Source organism: Aethalodelphis obliquidens, unplaced genomic scaffold, assembly GCF_003676395.1.
Source record: "Aethalodelphis obliquidens isolate GAN/ISIS:26980383/991018 unplaced genomic scaffold, ASM367639v1 scaffold1, whole genome shotgun sequence".
NCBI classification, from domain to species: Eukaryota; Metazoa; Chordata; class Mammalia; order Artiodactyla; family Delphinidae; genus Aethalodelphis; species Aethalodelphis obliquidens.
In genome coordinates this window covers 3,878,806-3,892,167 of record NW_020837945.1, presented here as the reverse complement: position 1 = coordinate 3,892,167, position 13,362 = coordinate 3,878,806, and the positions used below count along the sequence as shown (strand labels likewise).

At 51.5% G+C, this 13,362-nt stretch overlaps 1 protein-coding gene across 4 annotated transcripts in view; it reads right to left on the bottom strand.

The window, feature by feature from the left end:
* Window positions 1–8,918: 8,918 nt before the first annotated feature.
* Window positions 8,919–13,362, bottom strand: part of PRDM15 (PR/SET domain 15) — a 56,759-nt gene continuing 52,315 nt past the window's right edge. For all 4 annotated transcript variants that reach the window (XM_027091928.1, XM_027092007.1, XM_027092150.1 and 1 more), the window contains 3 exons: window positions 12,204–12,284; window positions 10,203–10,412; window positions 8,919–9,389 (listed from right to left, as the gene is read on the bottom strand). In XM_027091928.1, the coding sequence (XP_026947729.1) occupies window positions 8,919–9,389; window positions 10,203–10,412; window positions 12,204–12,284 (762 nt within the window). The remainder of the gene's footprint in view (window positions 9,390–10,202; window positions 10,413–12,203; window positions 12,285–13,362) is intronic.

Sequence of the window (13,362 nt, the reverse complement as noted above, 5' to 3'; positions counted from 1 at the left end):
CAAAGTATTTGCTACAATACTGACAAATACATGCTCTAAAACTAAACATAAATGCACCAAAAACTGAAACATAAATTTGTTAGTAAAGTATGGTTTAATAAAAGATTCTTTAAAACTATAAATCATATTTTTCCTGGAAATCTACATGAGGTAAAAGTACATACCAGTGAGGTCCACACAGAAAGCAGAGTTGAACACAGATAGAAATAATTAAAACAAAATAAAATTGCAATTACAACATTTTAAATATAAATTGTGATAATGGATCAGCAAATATAAGTATTTCAGAAGACACTTCTACCTACACTCCGATGTACTGTTAAACACTCATTTGCAAAAACACGCTCAATGAATATGAAGAGTAAAAACTTATTCTAGGTTTTCCCTGATGGCGCAGTGGTTAAGAATCCGTCAGCTAATGCAGGGGACACGGGTTTGATCCCTGGTCCGGGAAGATCCCACATGCCATGGAGCAACTAAGCCCGTGTACCACAACTACTGAGCCTGAGCTCTAGAGCCCGTGAGCCACAACTACTGAGCCCGTGCTCTAGAGCCCGTGCTCCGCAACAAGAGAAGCCACCGCAATGAGAAGCCCGCTCACCGCAACGGAGAGTAGCCCCCGCTCGCCGCAACTAGAGAAAGCCCGCGGGCAGCAGCAACGAAGACCCCACGCAGCCAAAAAAAAAAAAAAGAATGTGTATATGTGTATAACAGTCATTTTGCTGTACAACAGTAATTAAGACAACATTGTAAATAAACTACACTTCAATTAAAAAAGAAAACTGAAACCCTTGAAGGTTCAGGGGGAAGTCCGAGAGGAGAAAACATGAAGAGAAAAGGCTGAAGGACTAGGGCAGGTTAAGAAGTGAGTTGGTGGGTTTAAGAAGTGAAAGGCTATTAGACAAAAGGCTATAATCCCCTCTTCTTGATGTTTACCACAAACAGAACACGAATGAATACCCTCAATTATCCGACACGAAGATGTTTTTAGACAGAAACAACTACATTATGAAACCTCTTCCACTTGCCCCATTAACAATAAAATACATAATGTCTGGGGGAGTTTAGCCACGTTTCTGTTCTTGGTGTGAAATCGGTTGCCGAATGGCAGCTCAGGGCTGTAAAACCTGCGTCGTTCCCAAGTTGAGGAAAAGACGCTCTTCTGGGCTGTGAGTCACCGGAGCCAGGGATGAGCCCGGGATGAGCTGGTTCCCAGTAGGAGCTTTGATGGTAGTAGTGGTCATAGATTTGCACAGCAAGCTAGAGGCGACGGTGAGCCCTGGAGAGTCAGAAGTCTGACTGCAGCTGGTGACTAGTCAGTTAGACTGTTTAGGCTTTGACCCCCTTGAAGGCAGATGGGGGGTGGGGTGAGGGTAATTACAGCCAGAGTGGGAAAGCTGAGCCACGGCTGACAGACAGTCAGGTGGGAGCCAGTAAAGTCATAATGTTTTGTTGCATTTGCAGTTAAAAAGATGAAAAAAGCAGCATGGAGGTTCCTCAAGAAGCTAAAAATAGAGTTGCCGTATGATCCAGCAATCCCACTCCTGGGCATGTATCTGGACAAAACTGTAATTTGAAAAGATGCACGCACCCCAGTGTTCATAGCAGCACTATTCACAATAGGCGAGACATGGAAGCAACCTGACTGTCCACGGACAGATGAATGGCTAAAGAAGACGTGGTACATATATGCAGTGGAATACGACAGCCATAAAAAGAAACGAAATAATGCCATTTGCTGCAACATGGATGGACGTAGAGACGATCATACTGAGTGAAGTGAGTAGACAGAAAAAGACAAATACCATATGACATCACTTATATGTGGAGTCTAAAATACGACACAAGTGAACCTATCTACGGAACAGCAACAGATTCACAGACATAGAGAACGGATTTGTGGTTGCCAAGGGGGAGGAGGGGTGGGGGAGGGAAGCATTGGGAGCTTGGGGTCAGCAGATGCCAACTATTATATATAGAATGGATACACGACAAGGTCCTACTGTAGAGCACAGGGAACTATATCGTGTGAGAAACCATAATGGAAAAGAATATGAAAAAGAATATATATAGGTATAACTGAGTCACTTTGCTGTGCCGCAGAAATTAAACACAACGTTGTAAATCAACTATACTTCAATACAATTTTGTAAAAAATAAAAAGGAAAAAAATAGGCCTCTGTTTAAAAAAAGTCTCTGTACTATTTGGTGCCACAATTCAGACGCTGGTTATTTTGGGAACGTTCTGACGAATCCCTGGGGGATGCTCTTAGAAGCCTCAGAATGCCGGCTTGGTGTGGGCCAGCTACACTGGCGTCTTCTTTTCTTAAGAGGAACTGTTTGGCCCTTCAGGCAAAAATTCACGATGTCTCCAAAAGTACGGACACGGTTCTAAATATAAGCGAAGAAACCCAATTCCACACACATGACGTTACAGATCCATTAAGACGACGTTTTCTAACAATATTTCACTGGCAGTGAAGTCTACCCTTGGCTTGAGAAACCCCGCGTCATGTCACAATGAGACGACAGCCATCTCAGGGGGCCGTTGGAGGGATTGGCTGAGCTGACGTTGGTGGAGCCCCGAGCAAGCAGGAGTTCGGGCTGTCATTCTTCTTATCTGAAATGGACATGCAGGGTGTTTAAATAGGACTCCTTTCAGTTATGTTTTTGCTGATGCTTACGAGATGTATGCAAGCTGAAAATCTAGGGGCACGCACTTCAGCTCCGTTTCTAAAGAACTCGAAAAATCAATGTCCAACCTACCAAACAGATAACCAACCGCAGTGAAACGATCTTTGCTCAGGATACTGAGATACTAAGGACACGAGGCACGGGTTTTTTTTTTTTTTCACTATAGTATTTATTAGAAATTTCCAGCGGGATGGCAGGGGATGGGAGGGAGGTCCAAGAGGGAGGGGATATATGTATACATAGAGCTGATTCACTTTGTCGTACAGCAGAAACTAACACAACGTTGTAGAGCAACCATACTCCAAAAAAACAAAAACTTCCATTGTTCTATTCCATTCATCACGTGTGTCCCATAGACTGTTACAGCGAGGATGCTAGGAAGTGATGTAGGGATGATTGGCATGCATGGGGGCAGTCCAGGGAATATGATGTTTGAAAACCATAGGGTGCATGTTGACGTGTACTTCAGGGTCTGCAAAAATGTACTACAATGTTGGACCTGAAACCTATACGATTGTGTCGAATGAGTGTCTTCTTTACTGCCGTTTCCATTATGTGATCATTTAACATAACGAAGAGCACTTGTTGTAAAGAAAGGACCATTTTCTGCTAAATGGTCCCCTGCCATTAATCACGAAGCAGGAAGAATCGAAAGGCTTGATTACGTTTTACTATTTGCTAACAAGGGGCAAAAATCATAACTTAATAAACAAAGTTGAAGAAGTAATTAATAATCTTATCAATAAAATCGAGTCATTGGAGATGAGGATTTCCAAGAGTCTCATGAAGACAGAAATTTCAAGTGATAATTCCAGCTGGATACAGCGAAGTTGGGTTTTTGGGGGGAGCGCTTCAAAGCGTTGGTGGCCACCCTTGGGAAAAACACTTGCCTATTAATCTCTGTAGCTCAGGCTTACTGTCGGGGGGTGGGGGGCTCAGGGGAAATGATGAAATGATGAGAAGAAGCACAGCCCCCGCCCTTCCGGAACTTACTGAACAGCAGGGAGGCACAGATAGGAATAAGTTCATAGAATGAGTAAACAGCCAGCGTAATTGCCAGCTGGAGAGCACTGTGTTTGCTTTGCTATCAGAGTGGGAAATGAGGGCTTCCGGGGGATTCCAGGAGGCTTCCCTGAGGAAGTGACGTTTGAGCCGCGATCTGAGGGCCAAGCAGCATTAACCAAGCGGGGAGTCAGGGCGCTGGGCGTGCGGAGACCCTGGGAGAGAACGGGGAAGAAGGAGGCGGGGCAGCTCCTGCAGGCTCGAGGCCGCAGAAAGGATCGGCGTGTCCAGGGAGCACTTCGGATCCGTTGGAGGACGCGGACCTTGGTGCGTGGGTGACACATGACACCTTTACAAGGGCCAATGAGGCCACCGTGTGGAGGACGGGCTCCTGGGGATGAGCGGGGGCTGGGTGGCCCCTTAGGGGTTGTCAGCTGGGAAGGTGGTCATGGGGATGGTGACACCCGGACAGACCAGAAGGCACAGGGGGTGTAAGCTCTGGGCTCCTGCCCGTGCGACTAGGTGGAGGGCAGGGCTGTGGGCCGTGAGTGGGGACAGTCAGGGAGCACCAGGTTTGGGGCCGGGGGTCATGAACTCCGGGGTCAGACGTGAGAGCGTGATGGTCCTTGGCGACATCCAGGGGATGAGTCCGTGTGCCTTCCCGGAACAGAGAATGGCAACGCACAGACGAAACGGCGGCCGCTCCTGACGGCAGCACCCTCATCCCCAGCCCCGGATCATTCTGCAGACTCCGGCAGGGCAGCTTTTGGATTTCTAGAGCATTTCCCGCAACACTGCGGCCATGCCTTCTCTTTCCTTTGTGACCTTGCTACCCTGTTTTGTGGCTAAAACTAGGAAGAGAGAATTCCTGGGGTTGAGGGCAAGCTGCAGATGGTCACGCGAGAGGGTGATGCACTGCGCCCAGGAGGAGCTGAAAGGCCCACGTGGAACAGACGGTGAACAGCGGGCCCAAGCCCCGGGTCCTGCACCCTCACTCTCCCCGGGAAGTATGCTGGGCCGGGTTCTCTGCAAACACTCAGGGTGGGTCTGTGTCCCATTGAAGGGACACCTTCCCGTGGAGAGGGGCGTCCGTCTCCCTCCTTATGGAGCAAATGTGGGCAGACAGACCGGTCATCGAGGAAGAGCTGGAGGCTTGGTGCCAAGGCAGTCTGGATGTGGGGCGCCTGCCCTCAAGTGTTGTCTGGATGCCAGCAGCCTGCACCTGGGACTGCAGGACCCCGGGGAGCCACAGGTCCCGGCTCAGGGAGGAGAAGCCTCAGGTCCATGGGTACCAGGGCTTGGCGGGGGGAGGGGTGGTCCCAGTCAGCTCGTTGTGCGGGTCACCCAGGTAATTCTGCTGCCTGCAGCGCACGCAGGTCAGATCATTGGCTGTCATTCCAGGACTAGGACCTCCTGATGTGGGGGCGCTCAAGCCAGGTGCAAACACCCACAAGGGGAAGCAGCCAGTGGCCCAGCCGGTCTCCCCCTTTCTATTGGAATTTGCTGCACATACAAGAACATGCTCACAATTGGTTGGACGTTGAGGGGGTGAACCCTATTCACTGGCAGAAGAATTAGCTGCTACCAGCTGTTCCCTAAGATACAACTGAAGTACCTAAAACAAGGTTCTCATAATTCAAATCCTTAGAAGATCGGATGACACTCCAGGTGTTTCATAACTTTAAGATGACTCTTCCTAACAAATCGGAACATATCATTATTTGATCAATAAAATGAGGGATTCTTCCAGACCACATGCCCTAAGGAACGCCTTGCTTACTAAGTTCTCCCCTCTCTCTGGCTGCTCATCTTTTTTTGTGTCTGTTCTCTCCATCTAAGCTTTACAAAAAAATGCTACAACCACTGCTTTGTTGCTTTTTTTTTTTTTTTTTTTTTTTGCGGTACGCGGGCCTCTCACTGCTGTGGCCTCTCGCGTTGCGGAGCACAGGCTCCAGACGCGGAGGCTCAGCGGCCATGACTCACGGGCCCAGCCGCTCCGCAGCATGTGGGATCCTCCCGGAGCAGGGCGCGAACCCGTGTCCCCTGCATCGGCAGGCGGACTCTCAACCACTGTGCCACCAGGGAAGCCCTGCTTTGTTGCTTTTAAACAAACAAACAAACCCTTGTGAAAGCTTCTGATATCTCAGTATCTTGTTTATTTTCAATGTTTGGGTCATTTAAAATAATCCTAACATTTCACAGGGTCTGAACTACACGGGAATTACAACCGTTCTCAAAATATACCGTGTGTCCACTACTGAGAATGGGCAGTCGGAGCAGAGGGCCAGCAATGGAAAAACACAGCTCATGGCAACTTTTATTTGTCGTTATACAAACTAACGGGACACGAAATACACGTGACCTCTCAGCCTTGATGCATTTCAAAATCCAACGGGAAAGTCACTGACACGGCCCTGAGCTGGGAGCCTCGAGCTCTGGCCACTGTGACTGTGAAGTCCGTGCATCTGCCTCCCGGGCCCCGAATCCTCCAAGGCAGGTCCCTGTCGGTCACAGTGGAGCGGCACCCGGCACAGGAACACATCCCACTCGGGGCCCCCTTCCCCTCCTTGCCTCAGGGACACGCAATCCCGGGGGCCTGCTCTGCAAGGCTTACACCGTCAGGGGGCACAGAACGACACAACTTCACAAATTCACCGGCCAAAACCAAGCATCTTCGGTTTATTAATTTAGAATAACCCCGAGGGATTCACAGAGCTCGGTGGTCACAACGGCTCCATCCAATTTCCTCCTATGGATACAGCTGTGCACTGGGATCAGTTAAAAAAAAAGTAAATCTTTTCCATCAGGAGACAGCGATAGAGGTGCGGAACAGTCTACAGCTGGTAACTCTTTGGGCTGAGTAGTACTTTTTATTTTTTGCTTCCCAGTGTCTTATATGCAAATTCATAGCAACCGTTTTAAGACAACACGAACCTATTTTGCCCCAGACAGTGACCCTATTAGACCAAATATTTCTCCAGAAAACTCAGGAGTCAATTTGATTTTTACTTAGAGTTCTCACTTACTATAACAGGAAGTATGATTAAGCATCTGTGTAGTTAAATAAGCGGCGGGAGGTACGCTGGGGCCACACGACCTAAATCAGGTTCTTTCAAGACATCTGCTGCGTTCTTACTCTAAGCATAAAAACAACTTCTCTTAAAAAAATAAAATTGTGATTTAAAAGGCCTTTGTTTCATAGGGGAGAGGAATAGAAGATAAATGCTAGCGGGTGTTCAATCATGTTTGGATTTTGTACTTGGTCATTTCATCCCTTACATTCTGCAAATGCAAAAGGACGGTCAGCGATTTTTAAGAAAATACCTTAGGAACCTCGGCGCTTTTGATGACGCCACGGATACCTGGACCACTTACATTTGGAGAACAGAGACGATACTTAGAAAGTATATCACCCCCAGCCCAAGTTCATTTGATAAAACTATTAGGTATAAAGCAGTTAATTATATACATAAATAACATAAAAAATAATTATCATAAATTAAAAGTCAAACAATCCCCCACTACCAATTCAGAGGTGCGAGTCGTCGGGAGTTACCGGTGAGCTGGGTGTGGAGGGCGAATCCTGAAGCCCCTTTCACACGCCGCGTGGGTGATGAACTTAGTTCACGGAAGTATGTATTACACAAATCAAAGCCTAGCCCCTCCTCAAGATCGTGCGATTTGGAATGAAGCGAAGTGCTGAGAACGTTGCATTTTGCGTAACAGGTCGTCTGTAGCCTCACTAGCAGCGTAAGGTTATTCTGCCTCATTTATCCGCTACTGATGGTCTCCCAAACAATGCAGGATCGGGGACAAATACTGATCCGGACAAAGTAAGGCAAACAAACGTATCATTTCATTCTGGACAGCGTTAAAGCAACAGGAGGGTAGAAATCAAGCCTCTTTGCCCGCCTCTTTGTTTCCCTGGCTGCGCCGTGGGAGGGCTGGCTGCTGGCTGCCACCTTGGTGGTCCAGAGCCTCACCTGCCACTTCTGAAACGGGCGCACACGTGTGAAAGCGCGTCCCCCGGAGGGGCAGAGCTCCCGTCGCTCAGCACATTTATTCACTCATTCATTAGGGGCACTGACGCTTCTACTGCTCAGCTAATAGCCTTTCTGCTTTCATACTACTTGGCAGGAAATAGCACTGTCTTCACATTTCAAAAAAACCTATACCTTTCTTGGGGAAAGAGCCAAGTTCATTCAACATTTTATAGAAAACTGGTCTTGAAACACACCAACCTTTGGACTTAAAGTTTAAACAGAAAAAAGACATGAATTTCTCCTGTTCTCTAGTGCGGGGGATTCTGGCTACGCCTCAGCCCTAATAAATACGTTTGGTGGCAGAGAATCCTGAGACACAACCCCGAGGTGCCCCCAGAGGGGCCGGCATGAGGCTCACGGCCCCTGCATCGGGGCAGCCGCGTAGAGCTGGACGTGGACCCACAGTCCCACAGTGCAAACGACTTCTGTGTGTTAGAGGAAAATAGAGAACGACGTGGCCTCCGCAGTCTCGATCACACAAGGCGTGCTCGAGGTAAAGTTTAAAAAAAAAAAAAGGAAAGAGGCATATTGAGAATCGATTCACGAATTCTACCACTAAGGTGCCTTGGTCGGCAGCCTCACGCGACCCCTTGCCCGAGAGCAACTCGTGAAGGCCAGAGGAGGGGCGTCCGCTCCCACAGGGCATCTTCCCACATGGTTTCAGCCCAAAGGTGCTGAACGAATTCGACTCAACTCAGATTTCAAAGAGAGTCAACGTGACTTGAACTCCTATCTGCTCGTTAGCAAAAACGTGCAGGAGCCACAGGAGAAAACCGGCTACGTTTCCACACAGTAGCGGAGCCCTAAAGGGAAACATGAAACACGCCACTTACATCCCTGGTGACATACGGGTCTTACCATGCTGCTCCTCCCTGGGTTTCCTTTTCCCAAACCCTGCGCCCATCCGCGTTCCGGGGGGGAAGCCTGGGGGCCTGGCCTTGCTGCGCAGAGCACATGGGGCCTCAGGGGGACCTGCTCGGGGTCACTTGTGAGCTCAGCTGACAGACTGGGATGGCTGTTGGTGAATTTGGAGATGACGCTGCAAAAGCTACGTCAACCTTCCTGATGCTGCAACGTGCGATGTTTTTTTTTGTTTGGTATCCAGCAAACAAATCTCAAATAAAAACAGAAGCAGACCGCCTGCCCGTGGTTCTCTCCCCCAGGTCCCCGCAGGGTGACTCAGTAGCTGTACATCTGCGGCTGCTGCTCGGCCGGCACCGGGGGCTGGGCGGCCTGCGGGGCGGGGGCCGGGGCTGGCAGCACGTCTGTCTGGGGCACCGCCCGCCAGGTGAGCGGAGGCTGCTCGCCGAGCTGGCTCCCCAGGGGTGTGATGGAGTTGACCAGGGTGGTCAGGTTGATGAAGTGGGCCACCGACTGCGGATTCGAGGCTTCCGGCTGGGGGTGGATCTGGAGGTCGTTCTGGCGGTTGTGCAGCATGGCAGAGCCGCTGACAGTGTCAAAGGTCACGGTCAGGATGGAGTTGTCCAGCTGCAGCTGGCGCTCCGGGGTGGTCAGGTGCCCGACAGCCACCGGCTGGAGGTTGGTAAACTGAGTCCCAGCCGCGGTGGTGATGGGGGTCACGGTGATGTTGGTCAGGCCGACGGAGCTCGACGGGGTGGTCACATTGGGGTCGCCCAGCGTCACCACCACCTGGAAGAGTCACGCACAACATGGGACCGTTAGTTCCTGCAGAATTGAGAACATGAGCAGCTTCCTGTGCTGTACTTTGTCACGGAGGCCATCTCGTGACGCTGGAATCATCACACCCCTGGCCCAAAGGAAGGAGTTAAAACACTTGCTGCTGAGAGATTAAACCAAGTTCATTTTTCCTGGAAAAAGAATTCTAGTGAAAGAGAGAAACAAGATACAGACACCGTCACCGAGGCCATCAGCTGGAACTGAAAATCAAAGGGTTTCCGTAGCTAGGAAAAAAAACAGAAGAAAGTAATGAGAAAAACAGAGCACATTCTTCACTGTCTCTTAACTTCTGTGAAGTGATGATGGTAAATGGAAATCCCAACTGTAAAGGTCAGAAGGGCAGTGAACCAATGTGCAGTGCCAGAGCTAATAAATGAAAAAGCAAGCCATGCTCCTCCCCACAGACAGGGCTGGAACGCAGGAACGTCTGCAACCAGGGTGACCAGGGCCAGTCAGGGGAGGGGTGTGGCGTCCGACACACGCCGACCAGGAGCTGGGGGCCTCGAAACCCCAGCGGGGAAGCCTTGGTTAAAAGCAGCAGGCTGGCCGGCCACACGCCCTGGCATGCAGAGTCGGGCCCTGCCTGACTGGCCGGCATGCTCAGGCCATTGAGAACCTCCCCAAACTAGACGCAGCCCCGTTCCCAACCCGGGAGGATGGCGGTGACTTCTGGGTCTAAGCTGGGAAACGGGGCACGTGCTGGCCACGGCCAGAGTCCAGGCCCCCCACGCCCGGGGCCCCCAGCCCTGCACGGGGAGCGGCGACCTGCTGGATGCTCTGCACGGCGGAGCTGGTCTCGTCCCCGACGCCGCCCGAGAACGTGGCCTCCTTCTCCGAGAACTCGCTGAAGGTGGCCTCCTCGGGCCCCGTGGCCCCGGCCTCGTCCTCTGGCTTCTGCTTCCTCTTGTGAGTCCTCCTGGCGGCTTTCACGTGCTTCCCTTCCGCCAGATCCTCCTGCCCCAGGCTCAGCTCAGGCTGCAGGAAGAGAAGGCGCGACAACGGCGGGTCAACGGGCCGTGGCCCCGAAGCGGCCAGCGCGGCCCGGCCCTATTCCTGGACACCAGGTGACCAGGCTTGTCTGCCAACTTGCACTTCTAAGGACGGGGGCAAGTTCCTGTTGGTTTCAGTTGCTTTTCTTTCAGGTGAAGGATTTTAGATACCAGTCATATTTTTAAAAGCCACATTTGGTGCTGAAATAGAAACATCTCTAAAAGCAGATTTTTTGAGCCACTGTTTCAGCCCTGTTGAGCTCAGTCTGAGACTGAAAAATGCTTTCACATCAGGACTCTCATCCCCTGGCTGAAACAGATTCACTGCAGACACAATCTTGGATCAAAATGAGGCTGACTGCAAGAACTGTGCAGTCACCTTTTCTGGGGACAGCAAACAGGGCCCGGCGGTAATGGCGACCCCAGACGGGTGCCCTGCACACGTCTTCTTGAGCTGCTAAGTGTGGCCTGTTTTCCGACCTACAGCTGGGCTGGCCCAGCATCACGGAGGCCGCTGAGTCACGGTGGCCAGCAAGGCTCTCCTCCCTCCTGGTCCTTGGTGCCATCCATGAGACTTGCTCCCACCCAGCGGCAGGCAGACCCTGAGGAGGGGTTGCCCCGGCCAGGGTGGGCGTGGTCCTGGCCCTCCGGGGCTGCTGAGGCATGGGGCACGGCGGTTCAGTACAACCCGGCCACTGAGCGCCGCGCCCAAAGCTCCGTTGCAAAACACAGAGGTAGAAACGTGATTTTAAAATAACCGAGAGCACGACACGTTTCCTTTAAAAGAAGAGAAGCTGGGCTTCCCTGGTGGCGCAGTGGTTGAGAGTCCGCCTGCCGATGCGGGGGACACGGGTTCGTGCCCCAGTCCGGGAGGATCCCACGTGCCGCGGAGCGGCTGGGCCCGTGAGCCATGGCCGCTGAGCCTGCGCGTCCGGAGGCTGTGCTCCGCAACGGGAGAGGCCACAACGGTGAGAGGCCCACGTACCACAAAAAAATAAAATAAAATAAAATAAGAGAAGCTCTTTATATAAAGCTACTGACTAAAAATTCCTTTTAAAAGTAAGTTCACCTAATACGTTGAAAGTTATTTTGCTTCTAATAATCTAATCGTGCTAATAAGCTTTTCTGGAAACACCTGTGATGCTTAAGTTTAAGGGTCAGCGTGGCTGGGCTCGGGCGCCCGGCTGGGTGGCTGAACACGTCTAGAGGCTGCCGTGAAGGGATCTTTCAGGTGTGATTAACACTGACATTGGTGGGTACTGAGTCATGCAGAGCGCCCTCTGCAATGCGGGTGGGCCTCGTCCCATCGGGCGAAGGCCTCGAGAGGAAAGCCTGAAGCTCCCAGAGGAAGCGGGAACTCTGTCTCCAGATGGACCCCGGGCACAGCATCAACTCCTCCTGGGTCTCCAGCCTCCGGCCCATCCTGAAAGCTCTGAACTTGCCAGCTCCACACTCGTGGGCACCCAGTCCTTAAAATAAACCGAATTCTCTCTGTACACACACGTACGCACGTGTACACACGCTCTCTATTGACTGTCTTCTGTGGGGAACTGTGACTTAAGAAACCATCTATTCTCTAAAAGAAGATATGTCAGGATTCAGAAAACTGAAATTCTAGAAACTTTTACAGAAACTAAAAGGCTCCTGGGGTGACGACCAACCAATAAAACAGAGGCAAACGAGCGTGAAACGTGGGGTTTTTCCCCAAAGGCTGCTCAGGACACCTGCCGGGGCCCCTTGGGTGAGACGTCCCGGGCCCCGCGTGCGCCGGGCTCACCTGGACGATACCGATGGAAGAGGCGTCGATGGTGGTGGTCTCGGGGAGGTGGTCCAGGTCGTCGATCCTCACGGCCAGGACCTAGGAGTGACCACAGGGCGGTGAGCCCGGGACACCACGCCCAAAGGCCGAGGCTCAGGTCAGGCGGGACCCAGACACGCGCCGACAGGCAGCCACCCTCAAAGGCGCCCACGCCCTCACGGGCCCTGCTCGGGTCTTGAAAACCTGGATTCCACAGTCCCATCCGGGCTCTCCTTCCCTCCTCCCAGGCCCCCTCTCTTCAAGTTTCCGCTGTGCTCTCACACACGGGGGTGTTACCTCGCCCCTGTCCGTGTGTCACCGCACTGTCCACCGCTCGAGGGTGGAGACTATTCCTTCCCTTTTAGTTTAGTGAAAACACTAACATGCACAGTGCATAGTGCATAGTGCATTCTCACTCAATCTTGTTCTTTCAAACCGAGAGCGGAGCGGGATAAGATACAGGAAACCTGTTCTACAAGGAACCATCGAGAATGAGACATTTACACTGTACACACGTGACTTTTCTACCTGAAAAGTAGAGAAGTCCGGGTAGTTTCATTGGTCATTTCTGATGAAGTGCACCTGTGAGCCGCACCGGCCGGTCCCCAGCACGCAGACCCTTACGCCACGACACACGCCCGGGGTCCACCCGGTCTTCCCTGAACCTGACCCGCACACCTGCCGACGCCGGCTGTACCGTGACTGCGATCACTTAAGTGAACAAATCACAGGTGGGGCGACGGACCCTGAGCGCAGAGAGAACGGAATCCCTGGGAGGGAGGTGTGGAAACGGGCAGTTGCTGAAGAAGGGAAGTGCTGTGCAAAGACTATACGAGAGCAGGGAGACCAGGAAAGTGTCTGCACGGGCTCTTCAGCCCAATGGCTCTGCAAGTATCTCTACATTCTTGGTCAAAAAAAATTAAGAACCAAATTATAGGCTATACATAGCGGGTGTGGCTCATTTAAGCAGAATGACGGGGAGCTGCATTTCTGGACTTACGTTCCAACACCAGGGCTGGGCGTTCTCTGAAAGGACGGGCAGCAAGGAGGTCGTGGTCACATGTGTTGCAATGTAAATGCTGACGTGGCGCTGAGGACCCAAGTGTGACTGTGATGCCGCAAAGCTTAGTCACAGCGG